The 20,594-nt window shown below is 45.1% G+C and overlaps 1 protein-coding gene across 1 annotated transcript in view; it reads right to left on the bottom strand.

Moving 5' to 3' along the window:
* Positions 1–20,594, bottom strand: part of KDM2A (lysine demethylase 2A) — an 85,067-nt gene that overhangs the window by 9,804 nt on the left and 54,669 nt on the right. The window contains 6 exon segments of the mRNA XM_058689797.1: positions 1,803–1,934; positions 2,491–2,760; positions 4,123–4,164; positions 4,167–4,208; positions 14,174–14,568; positions 17,932–18,058. Coding sequence (XP_058545780.1) covers positions 1,803–1,934; positions 2,491–2,760; positions 4,123–4,164; positions 4,167–4,208; positions 14,174–14,568; positions 17,932–18,058 — 1,008 coding nt within the window.

Here is a 20,594-nt window from a genome sequence, read left to right as displayed (position 1 = left end):
AAGAACCTGGAAGTTTTACCCATTTGTAAACACATCGGCCCATCGGGGAGAAAAACCGAGTCATTCAGCCCCACTCCTAGCCACTAGGAGACCGGTCACCTTCACTCTTGGTTACTTGATCAAAGTTAGATTCCACGAGGAGATTCCCAAGAGTCTGCGTCAATCTGGGGTCTGCAGACTTCTATATGTATCTTTCCCGACACATTTATTTTCTTGAGCATCTCATGCCTCTCTGCTAAAGGAACTGACCACACTATTCAGAATGGTGCCAGACCTCATCTTGATAGTGGGGCATAGTAATTATGATTGCTTGGGTTCAGAGACTGTAGCCTAGTCTCTGTGACTCTGTTCTCAACTGTACAGTGCGCATAAATACTCCTATAAGGGTGTGGTGAGGATTAAATGAATTACTTGTTAAATAATGTGTTTAGATAAAAGCTTGACATATAGTAAATGCTTCGTTTATCAGCATGGAGAGGATACCTTAATTTTACTGATCTTATGATGCATATTTTTTTCACATTTGAATATTTCTAAAATTGAGCTGCTTCTCACAATTAACTGTATCTTACAATCATTGTCAGCCAGGTGGCAGTCATGATATAGCTGACACCTTTGGAAAAATCGACAAAGTACCAGCACCAATGCCCTTTAAAGAATGAAGTAACAGGGTAGACCCAACTTCACAGGGCTATCTTAAAAGATGTAAACAAGAGAATGCATATAAAACAATGGTTGTCCACCCCAGCCACATATTAGTATCACTTAAGGAGCTCTGGCGCATACTTAGGCCCAGGGCCCATGCTTAAAGATTTGATGCTACCTCCTAAAGACTGTATCAGCTTCCCTATCACTTTTTCTTTCCTTTTAAGATTTTTTTTAGAGAGAGCGAGCGAGCGCACACATGAGCAGGTGAAGAGTGGCGGGGGGGGGCGGGGGGAGAGAGAGAGAGAGAGAGAGAGGGAGAGAGGGAGAGAGAGGGAGAGAGGGAGAGAGGGGGAGAGAGGGGAGAGAGGGGGAGAGAGGGGGAGAGAGGGGGAGAGAGGGGGAGAGAGGGAGAGAGGGGGAGAGAGGGAGAGAGGGGGAGAGAGGGAGAGAGGGGGAGAGAGGGGGAGAGAGGGGGAGAGAGGGAGAGAGGGGGAGAGAGAGGGAAAGAATCTTAAGCAGGCTCCACGTTCTGTGCAGAGCTGGACTCGGGGCTTGATCCCACGACCCTGGGATCATAGCCTGAGCCGACTGAGCCACCTTAGGTGCCCCTCTATCATTTTCTCTTTTTTTTTTACTTGAACTCCCACTCTGTGACATCATGACCTGAGCCAAAACCAAGAGTCAGATGCTTAACTGATTGAGCCACCCAGGCACAACCTCTATCATTTTTTCTTAAAGGCCCTCAAGTGTGAACCAAGCCTGATACACTCATTAAACGTTAGCTGATGCTATTACTCTAACCATCTTTCAGGAACTGACATCCAGAGATACAGTCAAGTACACAGGAGAGATGCTTAAAGGCACAAGGCATTCCCAAATAGACCAGGCAGTTCCATGATAGCCTGGGGACTCCAAACACACTCTATGGAGGCCAGACCGCAAGCTCCGTGAGGGCAGGGAATGGGACTATTACCCTGTGTCCGAGACTATCCTCAGGGTCGAGCCAGTGGCTGACACACAGCATAGACCATGAATCAAGGACAGATGTTAGACCACTACATAGCCCATTGCTGATGGTCCAGATCGGGGATTCCCACCCTCCTCTGCTCCACTCAGTACCTGAGACCTTAGGGGCCCCTTTGGCCTCTCCTCACCTGGAGGCAGCCAGGATGAACAATCTCGTTGCAGATACAGCATTCCATAAGTTTCTTCTCGAAGTCCTGTGTCTCCTCATTTTGATCCACCTCTCCACAGAGGGAACATGTGACTGAGTGAGGCAGTCTGGGCTACAAGAGGACAAAGACAGAAACCACGAAAAGAGCAGACTTAGATCCTTATCGGTTTAGCTTCCCTTTAACTGAAGACGAGTGCTTTGCTTCCTCTAATTCTCCTGGGAACACTCAGGGAGCAAGGACACCAGGTGGAGAAGAGAGGTTTCTGGTAGGAAAACTGGATGAGAAAGAGGACAGGGAGAGTGAAGCAGCTGAGAACTAGAGACCGACAGAGACCAGTTTATTTTCACCAGTCTGTCCCAGGCCTCCCAGGTCCTTCCTTTCTCATCCAGTTAAAGAGGGGACAAGGAGCAGTGATTTGCCCTTGAAACACTGCTCCCTCATTTGAAAACTGGGCGAGCAAGGCTGAGAGGTTAAATGGGATCATTTTTAGTGTGGGGTATCTTCCTTCTGAACTCCGAGAGAAATGGGGCAAAACAAAGCAAGCCAAAGAGAGAGAGAAACTTCCCCTTTCCGTCTCTGAAGGCCCTACCACCCTCTACTACCTGTGTTTCAGTCCTTTTGGCACCACCGCCCCTCCCCCAAGCTCTGTGTCCAGCAGACCACTTACTGCCAAGCACTGCCGAAGGACACACGACTGCTTCATGCGACCAGGCCCCCCGAACTTCTTCATGTCCCTGCAGTAGTGGCAGACACCGCACTCTCCTTGCACACAGGCTTTGCATTTTCGACAGCGCACTCGTCTCCGCCGGGCTCCTGACACTATGGGGGAGGCAGCGGCCGGCCTCACAGGTGTTAACCGAGGAGCTGGTTTCATAGTGTGAGGCTTTGTGATGGGGATGGTAGGAACCCGCACCTTTGGCCGGGGGGGGAATTTAAGCTAGAAAGAGAAAGCGGTGAGGTCAAATCTATCAAGTAGCTTTAAGGACCGGAGGGGGCAGAAGACCACAAGGCTTGGCAAACTTTGGCCCGTGGGCAGATCTGCCCACTGCCTGTTTGTACATGAAATCTGACTGGAGTACCATGATGTCCATTTGTTTTCTGTCTGGTCTATGGCTGCTTTCGCTTGCAGTGACAGAGTGGAGAAGTTGCCGACAGAGACTGCGTGGCCTGCGAAACCTACAATATTTATTGATTTTACTCTACTTATCACCTACGTATTACCTTCAAAGACAAGGTTTGCCAGTCCCTTCAGGCTATCTACTTCAGTCACGTACCTCTCACTCTGCTGAGCTGTGAGATTCACCCCTCCCTGAGGCTTTCTATGTACCAAATGTCATTCCAGGGACCCTCCAATATTTCCCTATCCTGGATATTACTACTCAGAAGATACTCCTAAAGAGGACGATAAACTACTTGAGGGCGAGATGAATCTTGCTCATTTCTTTATTACTCTGAGTCTGGTACCTAACAGACGCTCCAGTAAAATACATCCCTCAGGTATACGTTTAAAATTTTAGTGCTTGTATTTGTCCAGCTGGTGATCTTTTCAAGAACAAGGACTGGGTCTTTCAGTTTTTTCCGCGGTGCCTCAAACATGTTCCTGACACAAAACATTGAACAGCCAGAGATGCCTAAACCGTTCTGGGGCAGTCTCATGTGGTCAAGCGCAGGCCAAGTGGGACTCCTCCACCCTGGTAGGAAGAAGTGGTTCTTTAAGACATCTTTCACAGCTATTCACCTAAACACTCCTGGAATGTGATGGCTCTGCAAATTTCAACCGGGGAAAACCAAAGAAGGGCCTACGTATTTGCCAGACCCATGGGCCCTTACGTTTTATTTGATAAATAACCTTGACAAAGGACAATATGGGAAAAATTACATAGGACCTAACTGAAGAGGCATGAAAATTCATACCTGACAATTTATTAGCTTACAGGTGATCCCTTTCCTTCTCTTTTTGATACTGAAAAATCCAAATGAAGGGGAATCTTGAGTGTACACTCAGGCCATCATAGAAATACTCCAGCCATTTGAATATGTATGTAATTATTTTAACTAGTTTGCATCCAAACCTGGAGGCAGGTTTCTGGTTTGATAGTTCCGTTAACAGAGTCACCTCTAAAGATAGCCAATTACCCTGACCTAAGAGTTAAAACAGAACTGAGTAATGATTTTCTGTCACTTCATATTAATGCACCAAAAGCTGTCTGCCTCTAGTTGTTCTTTTTCTTCCCGGAATGGGGACGGTCGGCTAGCAGAATGCTTCAGCAGCCTGAAGATAAGAACAATAGTTTCTTACCTTATCCCTTTTTGGCCACTGTACTATAGGGACTCCAGTGAGGGGGCTAACTTGGGATCGCTGTTGGCAAGCTCCTCCAGCAAAATCTAAGGGCAGAATAGGATAGAAGAGGGGGGAAGAAAAGCAGGACACAGTGAACAAAGAGCCAACCACTCCCAACAGCATCCAGACTTAGCCTCGGTCCCCATAAGCGACATGGGAAGGGCAGGCTGGCAGCTGTGTTTTCCCTTCATTTAGAGACTCACTGCCAAACAAATAAATTGAAGATGAAAGAGAAAACTCAAACTACTGTAGTACTATCAAGACTTTGAATTTACCTTTGCTCCCAACCCCGTACCTGCATACTCACTGTACTGTTAATACGTATGCTGAAGTAACTAGCTCTGGGGCGACAAGTGTTACTTGGCACACAGTTCTATACATGGCAGTAAAACTTTATATTGCCCCCTTACTTTTCAACACCAGTGACAATTATCAAGAAGTACTGCTTTCATTTTGCAGATCTCAGCAAAGTGGCAAAAAAGATTGGCTAATACTTAATTAATAATATGAACAGAACAACAATCTTAATGTCTTGATTCAACCCAGAGCTCTGTTCTTCTAAGTCTGATTACAGAAATCCCAACTTCAAATTAACCAATCGATTAATCTCTCTCTCTCTCTCTCTCTCTCTCTCTCTCTCTCTCTCTCTCTCACACACACACACACACACACACACACACACACACACACACACACACAGTCAATCATTTGGCTTTATTCTGGAATGGAACAGGAACAATTTAGGGGCAACAGTTTTGATGGCTTTAGCCAATCTAGTTTGAATGACTTGAGGACACTGCTACAGTAAGAAACTACCACTTAAGTGAATCATACTGGTTGAGTGTTATTTGGAAGTAAGCCTTTATGTTTTCGACAGAAATTTCTGAATCCTGAACCTTAGAGCAGAAAACGAAATCCCTCTTCCTCTGACCTCATGCGCCCTACAGCAAGGGCAACAGCAAAAGAACATAAATCCAGAAGACAAGTTACAAGATTCCTTTCAGGTTGCCCTACTGTGTACAGGGTATTAACTGTTTCAGTGTTTCAGCGAACACTCAACTTTGATCCTGGACAATAAGCATGCCTAGGCCATTTTTAATAACCATTTCCATAATCTTGTGGGCTCTGTGCCTAGAGACCAGGACTTTTTGAAGCATGCGGCACTTCTCTACCAAGGATCATGCTCCAAATTCGAGTTGGGACTCAGAAAGACCCTTTAAAACACCCAGGAAGCTCCTCTACGAAGAACCCCTTTGCCAAGTCTCCAGCTGCCTCTCACCCTCCCCCAAACTGATTTCATTTGCAGACGTTTTATTTACTTCAAGTTGCTATGACATCCTATTCTGAAGTGTCCTGTTTAGCACCGCACAGCGTGGGGGTGAAGAGGCGGGGTGCGGTGCCACGTGGGACTAAGGCTCTGGGACTGGGCTCCAGTTTGGACTCCTAATCTCCCTAGGGTGAAAAATTCAGGTCCATTCAAAACGTGTGCGAGGGAGTGCACAGTTCCCCTCCCCCATGTCTACTGCTGAGGAGCAGGACTCTGCCCATTTCCTCTGCCGCCCCGGAGAGCACTGAGCTGTCCACAAACAGGGACTTTCCACTTTCAGCAAAACAGACCTCACAGAAAGATCCACAATTGTTTAAGAGTAGCAAAAGGAACCTAACCGTTCACCAAAAGCAGTCTAAATCTACCTGCAAGATTTTTTGTGGGGGATAAGGAAAGGTAGGTGGAGAAACTGTGTCTGCGTGGGGGGTGGGGGGCAGCTGTTCGCACATATACGACTCTGTTACCGGGGTCTGTGTGGGTGTGGAGGGAAATGCAGATTTCCTTCCAAGCCTTATTTTGTTGGGGCCAGACAACCAAACTCGCCCTGCTTCATCAAAAAAGGCAGACTCCAGCTGAGGCCCTCCAAGAAACCATATAAAGCAGCCACCACCCTTCACCAGAGGGGGTTTGGGACAGGGAGCGGGGGTGGAGTGCGGAAAGGCTGACGCCTATCTAGGCTCCTGGCATTCGGGAGAACATTCAAACACAAGCCCACACCCCACACATCACAGGAAGGGGAAGAGAACAGCGGGCGTCTGGGAAGAGAAGGAAAAAGGATTCCCCAAAGCCAAGAGACCCCATTCAAGAGCACATCCCACCAGGAGAGGGAACAAGTGCAATGACGGCTAGAGCAACACCAAGTAACCTGAGCATTGTCCTGGAGTCCCCGGGTAGGCTGTTCTTCCGCCTCTTCCGCTGAGACAAAGTCCCTACAGTTACACACACCCCGAGCCAGAAAGGGTTTGCCGCCCACCCGCCTGACCTTGCGTTTCTCGTCGCTCTGGAGCTGCTGAAGCTCTTGGTTGAAGTTTCCCCAGCGTCTTTGTTTTGTTTTCTGTATTGGAAGTTGTGCTGAAGGAGTTTAGGTTTTCTGCCTCTAGGAAAATCCTGATTTACTTGAAAATTCTGGAATCTCCCAAAGTACATCAGGCGGGGCAGTCCAGCTATAACCCTTGAGGCTACCCAGAGGGAGCAGCGTGTCGTGCTCTGAGCTCCTTCTCGAGCCCTTCAGCTCAGCCGCGGCTTCCTGTGCCTGCGAACAATGCTGCTGCGTCACCCACATGCAGCTCCCAGAAATGCTTTGCAACGGAAGATGGCAGGAGGGGGAGCTGAGCTCGAGTGAGCGAGCCAGGCAGAGGGCCCAGCCGTCCTGCTGCAGAGTCGGGAGGGGGTGTGCTCAGCCGGCGCTCTCGGCCTGGTGATTGGAGGAAAGGCTGCCCGGGAGGCGAGCCGGGCCGCGCCCCCGCCTCCTCCCTCCCACCACCACTGCAATAGGAGAACCCAAGGCCGGCCCCGGAGGGCTCCCTCTGGCCGACTTCGGAAGGCGCCAGCAAAAAGGGAAGGCTTTAACCCGTTCTGCATCTGGGCCCGTGAGTGTCCTTGTCTTCGTCCACACCCTGCCCCTCAGGGTCACTTCTTATTGTTACAGCCGGCACTCCTGCCCACTGACCCCCCCCCCCCCAATTCTCTCTCCTGCTCTTCAGGCAAACAGCGAGTCACCCGAAGTTCAGCCTGTGCAAGAGCCAGGCACCCAAGCTGAGTTCCTCCAACTTCCCTTCTTTCCCCACACACCCGCCTGCTTCACCTGCCCTCACTGCTGCTCTCCCAGCCCAGAATCCAGAATGAGCATACATGTTTCCAGAAAAACCTTCAGGAATGACACATTTCAACCAATACTGAGATATTCAATACATATGTCTGTTTAATATCAACTACTTCGACAACAGATGCCTGCCTCTGGTTACGACTGGGCACTCTACAACCATAACCGAAACGTCTAGGCAGCTCTTCCCGCAGTTCCATCTTGACCAAGTAAAGCTAGCCGAGGTACAACCTGAGGTCAAGGTGTCAAGGGGCTTTATCTCCTGCCTTGGTACCAGCGCAAGGAGCCACTGAATCTGTGTCTGCCAATTCCACATCCACCAGTCTCCTGGGACTCTGCCCCTCAGATTACCCCTCCCCCCAGGACACCAGCACTCCTGCCCATTTCCTATCCTAGTCGTTTGTTTTGCCTGCCACATTCTTGATGTTCCCTGGATGATGCGGCCAGCCTTGTATCCCGTCAGACGTCTCGATGCCATTTGTGGCAGCTACTCGAGTGATGCGTGCCACACACTCTCCACACACTGATTCACGGTCAGGGTGAAGCTCGGACTGAACAAGCAATCTCTCACTACGGTGTACTGTATTTTGGATCTAGATTTATGTAATTTTCAGACTCTCATAACTATAACTTGGCTTTTTTTTCAGAAATTACAGGAGCTGCTTTGAAATAAACATCTCAGGCCACTAAGAACCTAGCTCTTACCACTGGAAACCTTTTTATTTCCAGGACAGTTGTGTCAGTGAGTTTCTGATGTAGTCAGTGGCTTAATATGCTTTTTGGGGCTTGGGCTTTGCTGCCAGGGAGGGGCTAAATATTTCAAATTTTACAGTAGTTTACCAAGAAAGGTGGGAGTTTTGTGCTTTTTGGTTGAGCTCCCCCTGAAAAAGTTTCTATAGCCATTCTAATCCTAAATGTCTCGTTTGCCCTTTATCTTAAGACTGAAAGACCAAGTTCAATCAGACTATTATGTCTGAAACGCTCTCCTTAATAGTGTGAGAGGTCTTCTTGGAAAATCCTGGTTCTTATCTCAGTCCTATCTAACCTGGAGGGGTGATAAAGAATGGAATACTAAGGAGAAACATGTTACCACGCTGTAGCAAGTAAAACCCGAGAGGCCACCAGGAAAGGACAAAAACCAGACAGGGCTTCCAAATCGCTTATTAAATGAGGCCAGTCCCTCCCCCCCTCCCCCCCCCCCCCCCCCCGACATTAATTCAGAATAAAAGACAGGCACCAAAGATCAGAGATGGTAAGAACATGACACTACATAACACAATAATATAATAACATTTTGAAGAATTATTATGTATTTTAACCTAACCTTATATGCCTTGTAGCTATTAAATTATTCAAAACTTTTTTCTTAGGGGGTACCAGGCTGGCTCAGTTGGTGGAGCATGTGACTCTTGATCTTGGGGTCATGAGTTCAAGCCCCATGTTGGGTATAGAGTTTACATTTAAAAAATAAACTGATGAGTAAATAAATACAAAACTTCCCACTTAGAATGTGTGGATTATATTTCAAATGAAGTTTTATTTATACAGGTTGCCTTTCCCCCCTCTAATCTAGTTTAATGGATTAAGATCTAATTATAGTGGATCCTCTACCAGTTCTTCTCTTTAACTAGTGCCAGAGTCACCCCCAAAGTGTCAGATGAAGCGAATTTCTCATTAGTGTCTGTATCTACCTGAAACCATGACTTTGCTTTTGGTTCCATCATACTCCTGAGAGAGAGCCGAGTGTAAATTTTTAGATCATGGTTACAAAATAAAATGTTAGGATCTTAGTTCAGAGCAGCAGTAGTAGCCTATTGCACCACAAAGAACAATTCTAGAATTCACAAACTGAGAGTCATTTATATACTGTTTTATCATCTAAGAGGAAAGTTTATTAACTTTTTTTTTTTTTTTTTTTAAAGAGAGAATGAGTGGGAGAAAGGGGCAAAGGGAGAGGGAGAGAGAATCCCAAGCAGGCTTCACACTCAGCATGGAACCAGACTCAGGGCTCCATCCCATGACCCGGGGATCAGGACCTCAGCCGAAATCAAGAGTCAGACGCTCAATCCACTCAGCCACCCAGGAGCCCATAGTAGAAGTCTGTTTGTTTGTTTGTTTGTTTGTTCATAAGCAATCTCTCTACAACCAACGTGGGGCTCAAACTCACAATCCCAAGATCAAGAGCCACATGCTCTACCTACTGAGCCAGCCAGGTGCCCCCTTAACTTCTGAGTTAAGACTGGCACTTCCTTCCCTCGGGACAGAATCCACACCCAGCTTCTCAGTGTTCAGGCAGCACTCTAGTGGCATGCATGGTGCCTGCAAACCTAGGACGCACTCACTTTCTCAGCCTATTGAAATGCCTGCTCCGCCACTGCCTTGCAAGACCCTCGAGGGCCTCATCCACAGTGTGTGCGCATATTTACCCCAACACTCAGCCCGCTTCTGGCACAGAGTAGGCAGGCATTATTCATAGATTTGTGACATCTGATTTTTTTTCTGTAATAGTGATATAGTTTATTAAATATTTACTAACATTATCATTAAATTTCACAACAGCCCCATTGAGGTAGATGTTATTTTACAGAGGAGAAAACAAGCTTTCATAGATCTAGTATCTTGACCACAAGTCACATGTTTGCCCAGCTTATCAAAATATCTTAGAGAAAACAGGAAAGTAAATACGTATACAACACTGAATTTGTTTCACTGAGTTGGGCAGCCAAATACATTGATATATTAAAAACTTTTTATGTATGTATATATATTAAGAGCTCCTTTATGACCAGAATAAATACAAAACAATAAATTCTGATTAAAAACAGTCTTCAGGCTGACTCCTACCACCTTTCTGTGACCCACTGTCAGCAGTTGGCATGTCCCTTTCTCCAGCACCGCTGCAATGCACACAGAGACTTTCTCTCACTTTAATGGGACTGTATTACTGACACTGCTCTAAGTCCTGTCTTTTTTTTTTTTTTTTCCAGAGAGAGAGAGAGAGAGAGAGAGCTCGCGCCGCGCGCGCGCGCAAGGAGTGGGGGAGGGGCTCAGGAACAGAGGGAAAGAGGGAGAGAGAGAGGGAGGGAGGGGAGGGGAGAGGAGGGGAGAGAGGGAGGGAGAGGGAGGAAGAGGGGGAGAGAGGGAGAGAGGGAGAGAGAGGGAGGGAGGGAGGGAGGGAGGGGGAGAGAGAGAGAGAGAGAGAGAGAGAGAGAGAATATGAATGAATATGAATCAATCCCAGGCCAGCTCAATGCTCAGCGAGGAGCGTGACTTGGGACTTGATCCCTCAGACTGTGAGAACATGACCTGAGCCAAAATCAGGACTTGGACACTCAACATGCTCAACAGACTGAGCCACCCAGGAGCCCCAGGTCAACAGTTTTTAATGCCCCGTTTTTTTTTGTTTTTTTTTATCTAATCCCCTCCCAACTTTATATTCTATTTTCTTTCTTTCTCTCTCTTTTAATTTTTTTTTTTTCAACGTTTTTTATTTATTTTTGGGACAGAGAGAGACAGAGCATGAACGGGGGAGGGGCAGAGAGAGAGGAAGACACAGAATCGGAAACAGGCTCCAAGCTCAAGCCATCAGCCCAGAGCCTGATGTGGGGCTCGAACTCACGGACCGCGAGATCGTGACCTGGCTGAAGTCGGACGCTCAACCGACTGCGCCACCCAGGCGCCCCTCTCTTTTAATTTTTAATGTTTATTTTTGAGAAAGAGAGAGAGAGAGAGAAGGAATGAACGAACATGCCTGGGGGAGGGGCAGAGAGAGAGGGAGGGAGACACAGAATCCGAAGCAGGCTCCAGATTCCGAGCTGTCAGCACAGGGCCTGACGCGGGGCTCGAACCCACGAACCCTGAGATCGTGACCTGAGCCACTCAGGTGCCCCGATCTTTCTTTAACAATGCAGAATTTAACATTTTAGAATCTTCAAAGCCCTTCCCCCCCAACACTAAAATGGACTTTTCTTCCAGGGATATATAGCTATAGAGCGCTCATCTCTTCTGCTAGTTCTTCCTAAGAGCCACACAGGCTGCAACAAGAAACAATCCCTCTCTCTGCAGGAAGAGTAAACTCGGCTTGCTGCTGTCCTCCACTGCAGTGTAGGCTTCTATGCTACAAGCACCAAGCTCTCTAGCACTGCAGTCTCCAGCTGTGCGGTGATGGCACCTACCCAATGCACAGCTTCTTTTCTTTTGGGTGATGTTCAGATTCTCAAGTATTCAAGCTCTATACTCACTATTATCTGAAGCTCAGATTAAATATATATGGTCAAATGCAGGAATAATGAATCCATTTGATCTTAAGTTAAACTACCTGCATAGCTGGTACCTAAGTCTGTTGTCTTCTGCTATCAGCTGCATTTTAACTATGGTATCGGGCAAGCAAAACAAGGTGCAGACAAGCCCCTGCAGGAAGAATTCAAACACTGTCAGTCTCCTAGTCATCCTGCTGACCACTCCTTCCTCAGGCTCTGGTCTCTGTGCCACTCTGACTGAGCCTGGGGTGGCAGCCATGTTTTTCACGATTCCTGACAAACACAAGGAAGCTCTCTCTAGACACTTTTCATAATGCTAAGAGCCCTCTTTAGATACCTCTTTTTAACTCACTTCCCCCCTTCCCGCGCATACTTTTACTCTGCTTAGTATTTGACCCAAATTTTTCTACATTTTCCCCTGCCACTCTGCCTCAAGTATCTTTATTTAACAGTTATGGGAGTTTGTGTATTTCTATTATGACACTTGACCTTGTACAGCTGACTAGTGGATTACAATAAGGCTTCCTATAACTGGAGTCAATGGAGTCAAATCCCATAGGACTGAGAAGATAACTATTCTTTCTCATGATTCAGAAATACAGACACCCAGGCCAAAAGACTGTGAGCTATAAACTTAGAAATCTTTCTTTTCAGGGATCCTACAGGCAAGTTAATTTAATGTTTCCTAAATGTATCTATGGAATAGCCACATAAAAAAAACTTCTGAGGAAAAAAAAAAGATGTTACACTCAAACTCTCAGGAAGTATTAATAGATATGTCCTATCACAATGGAAAAGAAAAAATGTATATGTCCTTTGCTCACTCAAGGGTGGAAAGTGAGTTTGGAATCTAGTTTGTGAGTCTGGAAAAGTATGACTAAGTTTGTTTTGCTACACATTAATCATTATAGAAATAGGACCACACTTATCTAGAACTTTGTCATTTCCTCCCCTAAATACAAGCCACGATGATGCCACCTGTCTCTTCTAGAACAAACCTTGTAAAACCAAACTGAAAAATCAACTGTTGGGGCACCTGGGTGGCTCCGTTGGCTGAGCGTCCAACTTTGGCTCAGATCATGATCTCACAGCTCGTGAGTTCGAGCCCCGTGTTGGGCTCTGTGCTGACAGCTCGGAGCCTGGAGCCTGCTTCAGATTCTGTGTCTCCCTCTCTGTCTGTCCCTAACGCACTTGCATTCTGTCTCTTTCTCTCTCAAAAATAAACAAACATTAAAAAAAAAAAAGTCAACTGTCCTGCTTCTATCACCATTGGAGAGGACCAATCTAACCAGGCTACCACTTTTTTAAGCCTCTTTATTTTTTCACCCTTTCACTGATGCATAAACAATAAAATACAATGTAAAAGTCTGTTGTAAAAAGAAAAACAAAAGAGAAAAAAAACAGTTCAGGTCCTATCCCAGACTTTGGAACTCTTCCTGAGGTGTTTGCAGAAGCACTTCAGACCGTAGCAGTGGCCAAGGAAAAACATGAATCAGGAATCAGGAATGGAAAAGACATACTCGGATATTCAGCCTATATTCCTTAGGGTCACATAAAATTATTCAACATAAATTCTTCTGTGGCTTAAGATAATCTGACAGGGTTTAAAAATAAATACCTAATTACTAATTGTGAACTAGCTTTCTACTACACATTCCCAGGCCTTGCACCCAAGATGTAGTTCCAAATGATGATTTTAAAAAGAAAATTGATATTTCCAGGTTTATACTTTTTGGTGTTCATGTTAATGGTAACTTGTGAGGAAAGACTTAAAAGAACTTCCTCCAATTGAGACAGCTGAAATCTGGATTCCTTAAAAATAAGCTAATTTCTTTGAGATCAATGCATGAGGGGTGGGCTAGGCTCTGAAAATACTGATACTGGGAGACCTCTTGAAAAAGAAAAATATATAACATGAAGAAACTGGACACAGCCATAGGATAGATTATGTCTTTTGGTTTTTTTTTTTAAATCTCTACACCCAACATGGGGCTCAAACTCACAACTCCGAGATCAAGAGCTGCACACTCCAGAGACTGAGCCAGCCAGGTGCCCCAGGACAGATTATGTTTACGATGACACTTTCTCAGAAGCTGTCCCAATGTATTTAATTTTTTTTTTTTTTTTTTTTTGGTCTTAATAGTAGGTAAGTACGAAACTAAATATGCAAAGCCTATCAGCACCACCCAGCACAGCAAAGCTTCTCTCTCGTCTGCTTGGGCGGAGGCTGCTGGAGATTGCTATTGGCCACTTTTGTTCTGAAACAGGCCTCTTTATCTGAGGGTAACTTGATTAAGTCATATCTCCTAATACAAATGCTTTCTTAGATTAGGCTCTTCTTTATTTTTAAAATCAGTCTGAAATCTCTGTTTTTAAGACTAAATTTAAGTCCTAACTGAACATACAGAAGTCAGTGTTTTCGCAACAGGGACTTAGCCTCGCCCTGAGAACTGAAGCACCGTGCAGCACACACAGGTAGACATGAATGTCTTTCTGAACGAGCCGCAGATTATCCAGAATTCCTGCACTTTCTCTCTCAGAACTGAGCGACTGCCTGCCCCAGCCGGACCAGTGGCTGTCACGCGACATAACCGACCTTACCTTTACGTCGGCAATAAGAGCATCTTCATCTTCTATCCCTGTGGGGACGCATTTCTTGTGCAGTGGCAGAGACTCCAACTTATCTACAAGACAGCGAAGGCCTTCAAGCTCGAAATGGGTCAGATGCACCTGCCTGTCCTTTCGGGGGCTACACTGGGGATCCCACACTTGGCCATTGTGGGAGCCCCGGCTAGAGTCAGAGGATGGGTCCCCCGACAAACTTCTCTTCAGACTTGGAAGACTTCGGCAGGTTTTGCCCAGTCCGTCATAGTCCAGGTTGACCCCGTTGGCTACGGGGCTAGTGAGGACAGAGCGCCTACTGCTCAGGCGCCTTGGTTCTCGATCCACTGCTTCCTCATCCCCATTTCCAGATTCCAACCCATTTAACTCCAAATCTGCCAGCAAGAAAAAAAAAATATAGTAAGAACACGCCACTTGACTGTGTGATCAACAAGAGAAACAGGTAGCATGGAAGGGGCCCTGAGGTTATAAAAAGTCAGCTGAAAATGGCTGTAAATTAGTTTCAAGTCCAAACTGAAATTTGGGATTGTGATTTCATTAACTTTTCTTCAAAAAGGCAGATATTATGAAGCATATACTTACAGTTTTTTTAATCAAGTTTATTTTGAGAGAGAGAGAGAGAGTGCGCACACATGCACATGTGAGTGGGGTAAGGGCAGAGAGAGAGAGGGAGAGAGAGACAGAATCCCAAACAGGTTCTCAACTGTCAGTGCCGAGCCCAATGCTGGGCTCAAACTCACAAATCTGTGAGATCATGACCTGAGGTGAAATCAAGAGTTGGAGGCTTAGCTGATTGAGCCACCCAGGTGCCCCTAAAAAGCAGTTTTATTGAAAGTTTTGCCATAAAATTAAACTTTGGAATTGAATCCTGTCAATATGGCTAACAAAGTGAGTATTTCTTTTTAATTTTTTAATGTTTATTTACGTGGGGGGGGGGGAGGGGCAAGGGGGAGAGAGAGAGGGAGACACAGAATCCGAAGCAGGCTCCAGACTCTGAGCTGTCGGCACAGAGTCCGATGCAGGGCTCAAACTCGCAAACCATGAGATCATGACCTGAGCTGAAGTCGGATGCTTAACCGACTGAGCCACCTGGGCACCCCACACGCTAAGTATTTTTTAAAGGGAAGATTTCTGACAGTCAAAAGTTTTAGTGAAAGAAATACTGTTAAATGTGCATCGGTTCTTTGTTATGAAAGTAATACAAGAAACAGACCCTAACTACAGAGAACAAACTGATAGCTAGTTACCAAAGGGGAGGTGGGTGAGGGGATGAGTTAAAAAAGGTGATGGGGATTAAGGAGTGTGCTTTTTGAGATGAGCACCGGGTGCTATATGGAAGAGTTGAATCACTATATCGTCCATGCATGTTAAGTAACTGGAATTTGAATAAAAAGTTAAAAAAGGGGGGGCACCCAGGTGGCTCAGTCAGTTGAGCATCTAACTTCTGCTCAGGTCATGGTCCTGTGGTTCATGGGTTTGAGCCCCGCCTTAGCCTCTGTGCTGGCAGTGCGGAGCCTGCTTGGGATTTTCTCTCTCTCCACCTCTCCCCAACTCGCACATGCTCTCTCTCAAAAATAAATAACTTAAAAAAAAAATTCTTTTTTAACGTTTATTTTTGAGGAGAGAGAGACAGAGCATGAGCGGTGGAAGAGAGAGAAAGAGGGAGACACAGAATCTGAAACAGGCTCCAAGCTCTGAGCTGTCAGCACAGAGCCCAATGTGGGGCTCGAACTCACGGACCGCGAGACCATGACCTGAGCTGAAGTCGGACGCTTAACCTAACTGAGCCACCCAGGCGCCACCCCCCCTTTTTTTAAGAAAACTATATGGGTGGGGCACTTGGGTGGCTCAGTTGGTTAAGTGTCTGACTTTGGCTCGGGTCATGATCTCATGGTTTGTGAGTTTAAGCCCCATATTGGGCTCTCTGCTGTGAGGAGGGAGCCTGCTTTGGATCCTCTGCCCCCCACCCCCGCCCCTTCCCCACTCATGTGTGCATGCACCTGTGCACATTCTCTCTCAAAAACAAACATTAAAAATACCCTATAAAAATTAATTAGCCAATCCAAAGGGAAAAAAAGTAATGTATGTTTACTAGTAATAATTTAGAAAACATAGGGGCGCCTGGGTGGCTCAGTCAGTTAAGGTCTGACTTCAGCTCAAGTCACGATTTCACGGATCGTGGGTTCGAGCCCCGCATCGGGCTCTGCACTGAGAGCTCAGAGCCTGCAGCCTGCTTCAGATTCTGTGTCTCCCTCTCTCTCTACCCCTTTCCCACTTTTGCATATGCTCTCTCTCTCAGAAATAAACAAACATTAAAATAATCAAAATAATCATAATTTAGAAAATATAGGATGGTGCAAAGAAGTCATCCCTTATCCCTCTGCCCTTAGATAACTCAACAACTGGATGTGTATTTTCTTTCCATCTTTTTTGACACATATGTGCACGACTATAGTTGCACTGGGATTATGCTGCATACACAATTCTGTATCCTGCTTTCATGTACTCGACCATTTTTTATTTTCAAACAAGAATATAAACAACCCTCAAAGAAAAAATATATCTGGTTTAGTTTTTTTTTCTTAATGTTTATTTATTTTTGAGAGCGAGAGAGAGAGAGAGAGAGAGAGAGAGAGAGAGTGCACACAAGTGGGGGAACAGAGAGGGAGACAGAATCCGAAGCAGGCTCCAGGCTCATCAGCACAGAGCCTGATGAGGGGCTCGAACTCACAAACTGCGAGATCATAACCTGAGCTGAAGTCGGACACTCAACTGACTGAGCCACCCAGGCGCCCCAAAAATATCTGGTTTAGATTGAAGATTCCATGAAACATATGACCACAAGATATTACAGTGTTGGCTCCTCTGCACCTTAGGGTATAAAACAGCCTAAAAATGTACAACTGAAAGTATCCTGGGGCACCTGGGTGGCTCAGTTGGTTAAGTGTCCAGCTCTTGATTTCGGCTCAGGCTATGATCTCATGGTTCCTGGGATCAAGTCCCATGTCAGGCTCCATGCTGACAGCAAAAACCCTGCTTGGGATTTTCTCTCTCCCTCTCTCTCAAAGTAAATAAACAAACATTTAAAAAAATCAAGAAAGAAAACGAAAGTACTCTTGTCTAATCACATCCACTGTTCTCAGTTTTGAAGCTGCCAATCTCAGTGAGAGTCAGGAGAAAAACAAAGTATCTTGCCATCCAATAAAATATTTCTCTTGATAGAAGTTGGGGAAACATTAAAGCATAGAGGTTAAGGATATAGATTGTAGAGTCTTACCAATCTGATTCAAACTGTACCTTCCCCACTTATTAACCGTTATTATTTCCCACTTATTAACTATAAGATCACAGATCAAGTTTTTTAATCTCCTTGAAACTTAAATGCCACCATCTGCAAAATGAGATAATAATACCTACCCTCATCAGTAATGATTAGAATTTAATGTATATACACTGCTTAGTAAAGTGCCTGGAACACCGTAAGAGTTAGTATGATGGCATGTTCTTAGTTTTTACTTTGCCAAAGACCACTCTTTATACAATAAAACACAGCAGAAAAGTGATCATCTTTCTTAAGGAGCTAAGGTACTAACAATTCAGACAAAGAGGAGATCCAGATATTTCATTTTGCCTAATAATTCACATCTGGGTAAGAGATCAGCTGTAAACAACATTCAGCTCCAACGAATGAATTTTGTAGACCCAAGCAGGTAAGTTCACGTAGGCAGAACACTTACCCATACTGAGGGACTCTTTTTGAAATTCCTTAGTTAGGTGGGAGCGGTTGGTTATGCAGTACACATAGCGCTCCAACACGTACCAACACATCTCATAGTAGAATGGATAGCGGAACTTATTTGGAACCTGCATGGGAACAAAACAATGAGAAAAAGCAAGCTGATAACAATTTTCAAGGAAAGAGAGTAAGACAAACTGAATCACTGCAAAGATTAACCCAGGAAAAATGCTCTCTCGTCAACCTGAAACGTAGGGTGGCAATTGGAACAAGAATCTAAGTGGATCTGACAACCTGAAAAATGTTGGTCTTGGGAAACAATCACTAGAAATTAAAAGGTATCTCAGAACCACCAAGAAGGTGTCTTGGGAAAGCATCAAAAGAAGTTGTGGGGGTGCCTGGGTTGAGCAGCCAATTCTTGGTTTTGGCTGAGGTTATGTTCCCAGGCTTGTGAGATCAAGCCCCATGTCGGGCTCTGCATTGGGCGTGGAGCCTCTTGAGATTTATTCTCTCTCCCTCCCTTTCTCTCTCTCCAATGCCCCTTCTCCCTGGCTCTCACACTCACTCTCTTAAAAAAAAAAAAAAAAGTTGTGGGACAGGGAGTAAAGTGTTAGAGTAAGACACAATACACTTGAGAAAATGGTTTCAGGGTTCTTAGGACATAAAGGCATGCCAAGCAGTCTTGCCTTCACTACAGTTTTAACCTCAATCAGAAGACCAGGAAACAAAGAATCTAATGGAAAACAGGACATGAGCTGAAGTTATAGCAAAGTATAATTAGAGATTCATTCTCAAGCTTTGTCTAGTCTAGGACACAAGACAGTATTTTTCCCACCGTCAACTCTCAGCTTGTCTGTACAGTACTTTGTAGTCTGCCAAAAGGGCAAGTCCACAAATTAGATTACTGTTCCACATGGCCTAATCAGCCATTGTCTTTAGTTTTTTTTTTTCATGTCCTCCAGAAGTAGCATGAAATTATTCCAGCTGAATAATAATAAAAAGAACTGCCCTTTAGATCTAGCATAGTCAAAGAAAAGGCAAATCAGCATGGATTAACCAGTAAGGAAGATCAACAATGGGGACTAACCTATATATATTTTGCCATCATCTTTTAGAGAGGACATCTTTCAAAAGGATAAGCCATACGATACTTCTAAGATTGTTTTGAATATTCAACTCCTGAGTACGTTCTCATCTCCTTTTCAAAGCTCCACGTCAGGTAGTATTCCTGAATCAAGGAAATCTGGATGCCAGGCCACTTTTAAAATCCTTCACTAGGTCATGGAGCAGGACTGTGGAATGAGGAGGTTACTTTCCTCATTGCAAGGCAGGAGAGGTATGTACCTTTCATTAGGTTTCCAATTCAGAGAAGCCAGGCTCTGAATCTCTCTCTCTCTCTCTCTCTAAGTAGGCTTCACGCCCAACGCAGAGCCCAACATGGGGGGCCTGAACTCACAACCCTGAGATCAAGACCTGAGCTGAGATCAAGAGTCGAATGCTTAACCAACTGAGCCACTCAGGTGCCCCTGAATCGAGGTCTCTTAAGAAACTACAGTTTTAACAACTAGAAGAGGTTTTCCTCCTTTATTTAAAAGTCAAATTGGGGGTGGCTGGCTCGCTCAGTCAGTAGAGCACACAACTCTTGATCTCAGGCCCCACGTTGGGCCTAAAGCCTACTGAAAAATAAATAAGAGCTTAAAAAAGGTCAAACTAATTTACTTTTGGTAAGGTGTGGGAGGGGGACCACAAGAATTAACAGGTACTAGATGCCCCCAAGTTAAATATAATACACGGGCCTCTCTGCTCACCTTGTACAGGTATTAACACTTTTCTGGAAGGGTCTTTATTAAAAGTTCAGGACAACCCAAAATTCTACAGCCCTTTGGGACTCTGTTGAAAGCTAATACTGACAGTAAAAAAAAAAAAAAAAAAGGTAATATATAGTAGATCATTAAACTTTTGATTTTTTACTTGGAACTCATCAGACTGCATTAATAACAGCCAAGATATCACATACCCAACTTGCCTCATATTTTATCTATGTTGCCAGATACTACAGAGTATATCAAGTTTCTAAGACTGGGCTAAAATTTTTTGTGGGGCAGGGAGGGAGTTTTTAAAAAATCCACCTTACAGAATTGAGCTTTTCAGTGCTACCAGTGGAATAATTATCAGCATTCAAGTTTATTTAAAGTTTATTTATTTAGAGAGGAGAGAGAGGGAGAGAGGGAGGGAGAGACAGAGAGAGAGAGAGAATGAGCGGGGGAGGAGCAGATACACAGTGGGGACAGAGAATCTGAAGCAGGCTCTGTGCTGACACCAGAGAAACCAATGTGGGGCTTGAACTCACAAACCATGAGATCATGACCTAAGGCAAAGTTGGATGCTTAACCAACTGAGCCACCCAGGTGCCCCTCAGCACTCGTGTAAATAGTATGGTATTTCCACACTGGCATGGCAAAAGAAACCAAAAACACTGTCTTAAATTTACAACACACTGCATTTTTGTAAGGTAATATATTAACTGGATACCAGCTGGTATTGGCACATAAAAGGTTGGTGTAGAAAGCAATAAAAAAATAATTGCTTTGTACATACATATGCAGGGACTCAATGAAATTTTATAGAAACACAGAGGAGTTCCTTATTGAGAATGAAAGAATT

The sequence above is a fragment of the Neofelis nebulosa genome, chromosome 10 (genome assembly GCF_028018385.1).
Source record: "Neofelis nebulosa isolate mNeoNeb1 chromosome 10, mNeoNeb1.pri, whole genome shotgun sequence".
Taxonomy (NCBI): domain Eukaryota; kingdom Metazoa; phylum Chordata; class Mammalia; order Carnivora; family Felidae; genus Neofelis; species Neofelis nebulosa.
This window is presented reverse-complemented; position numbering and strand designations above follow the sequence as displayed.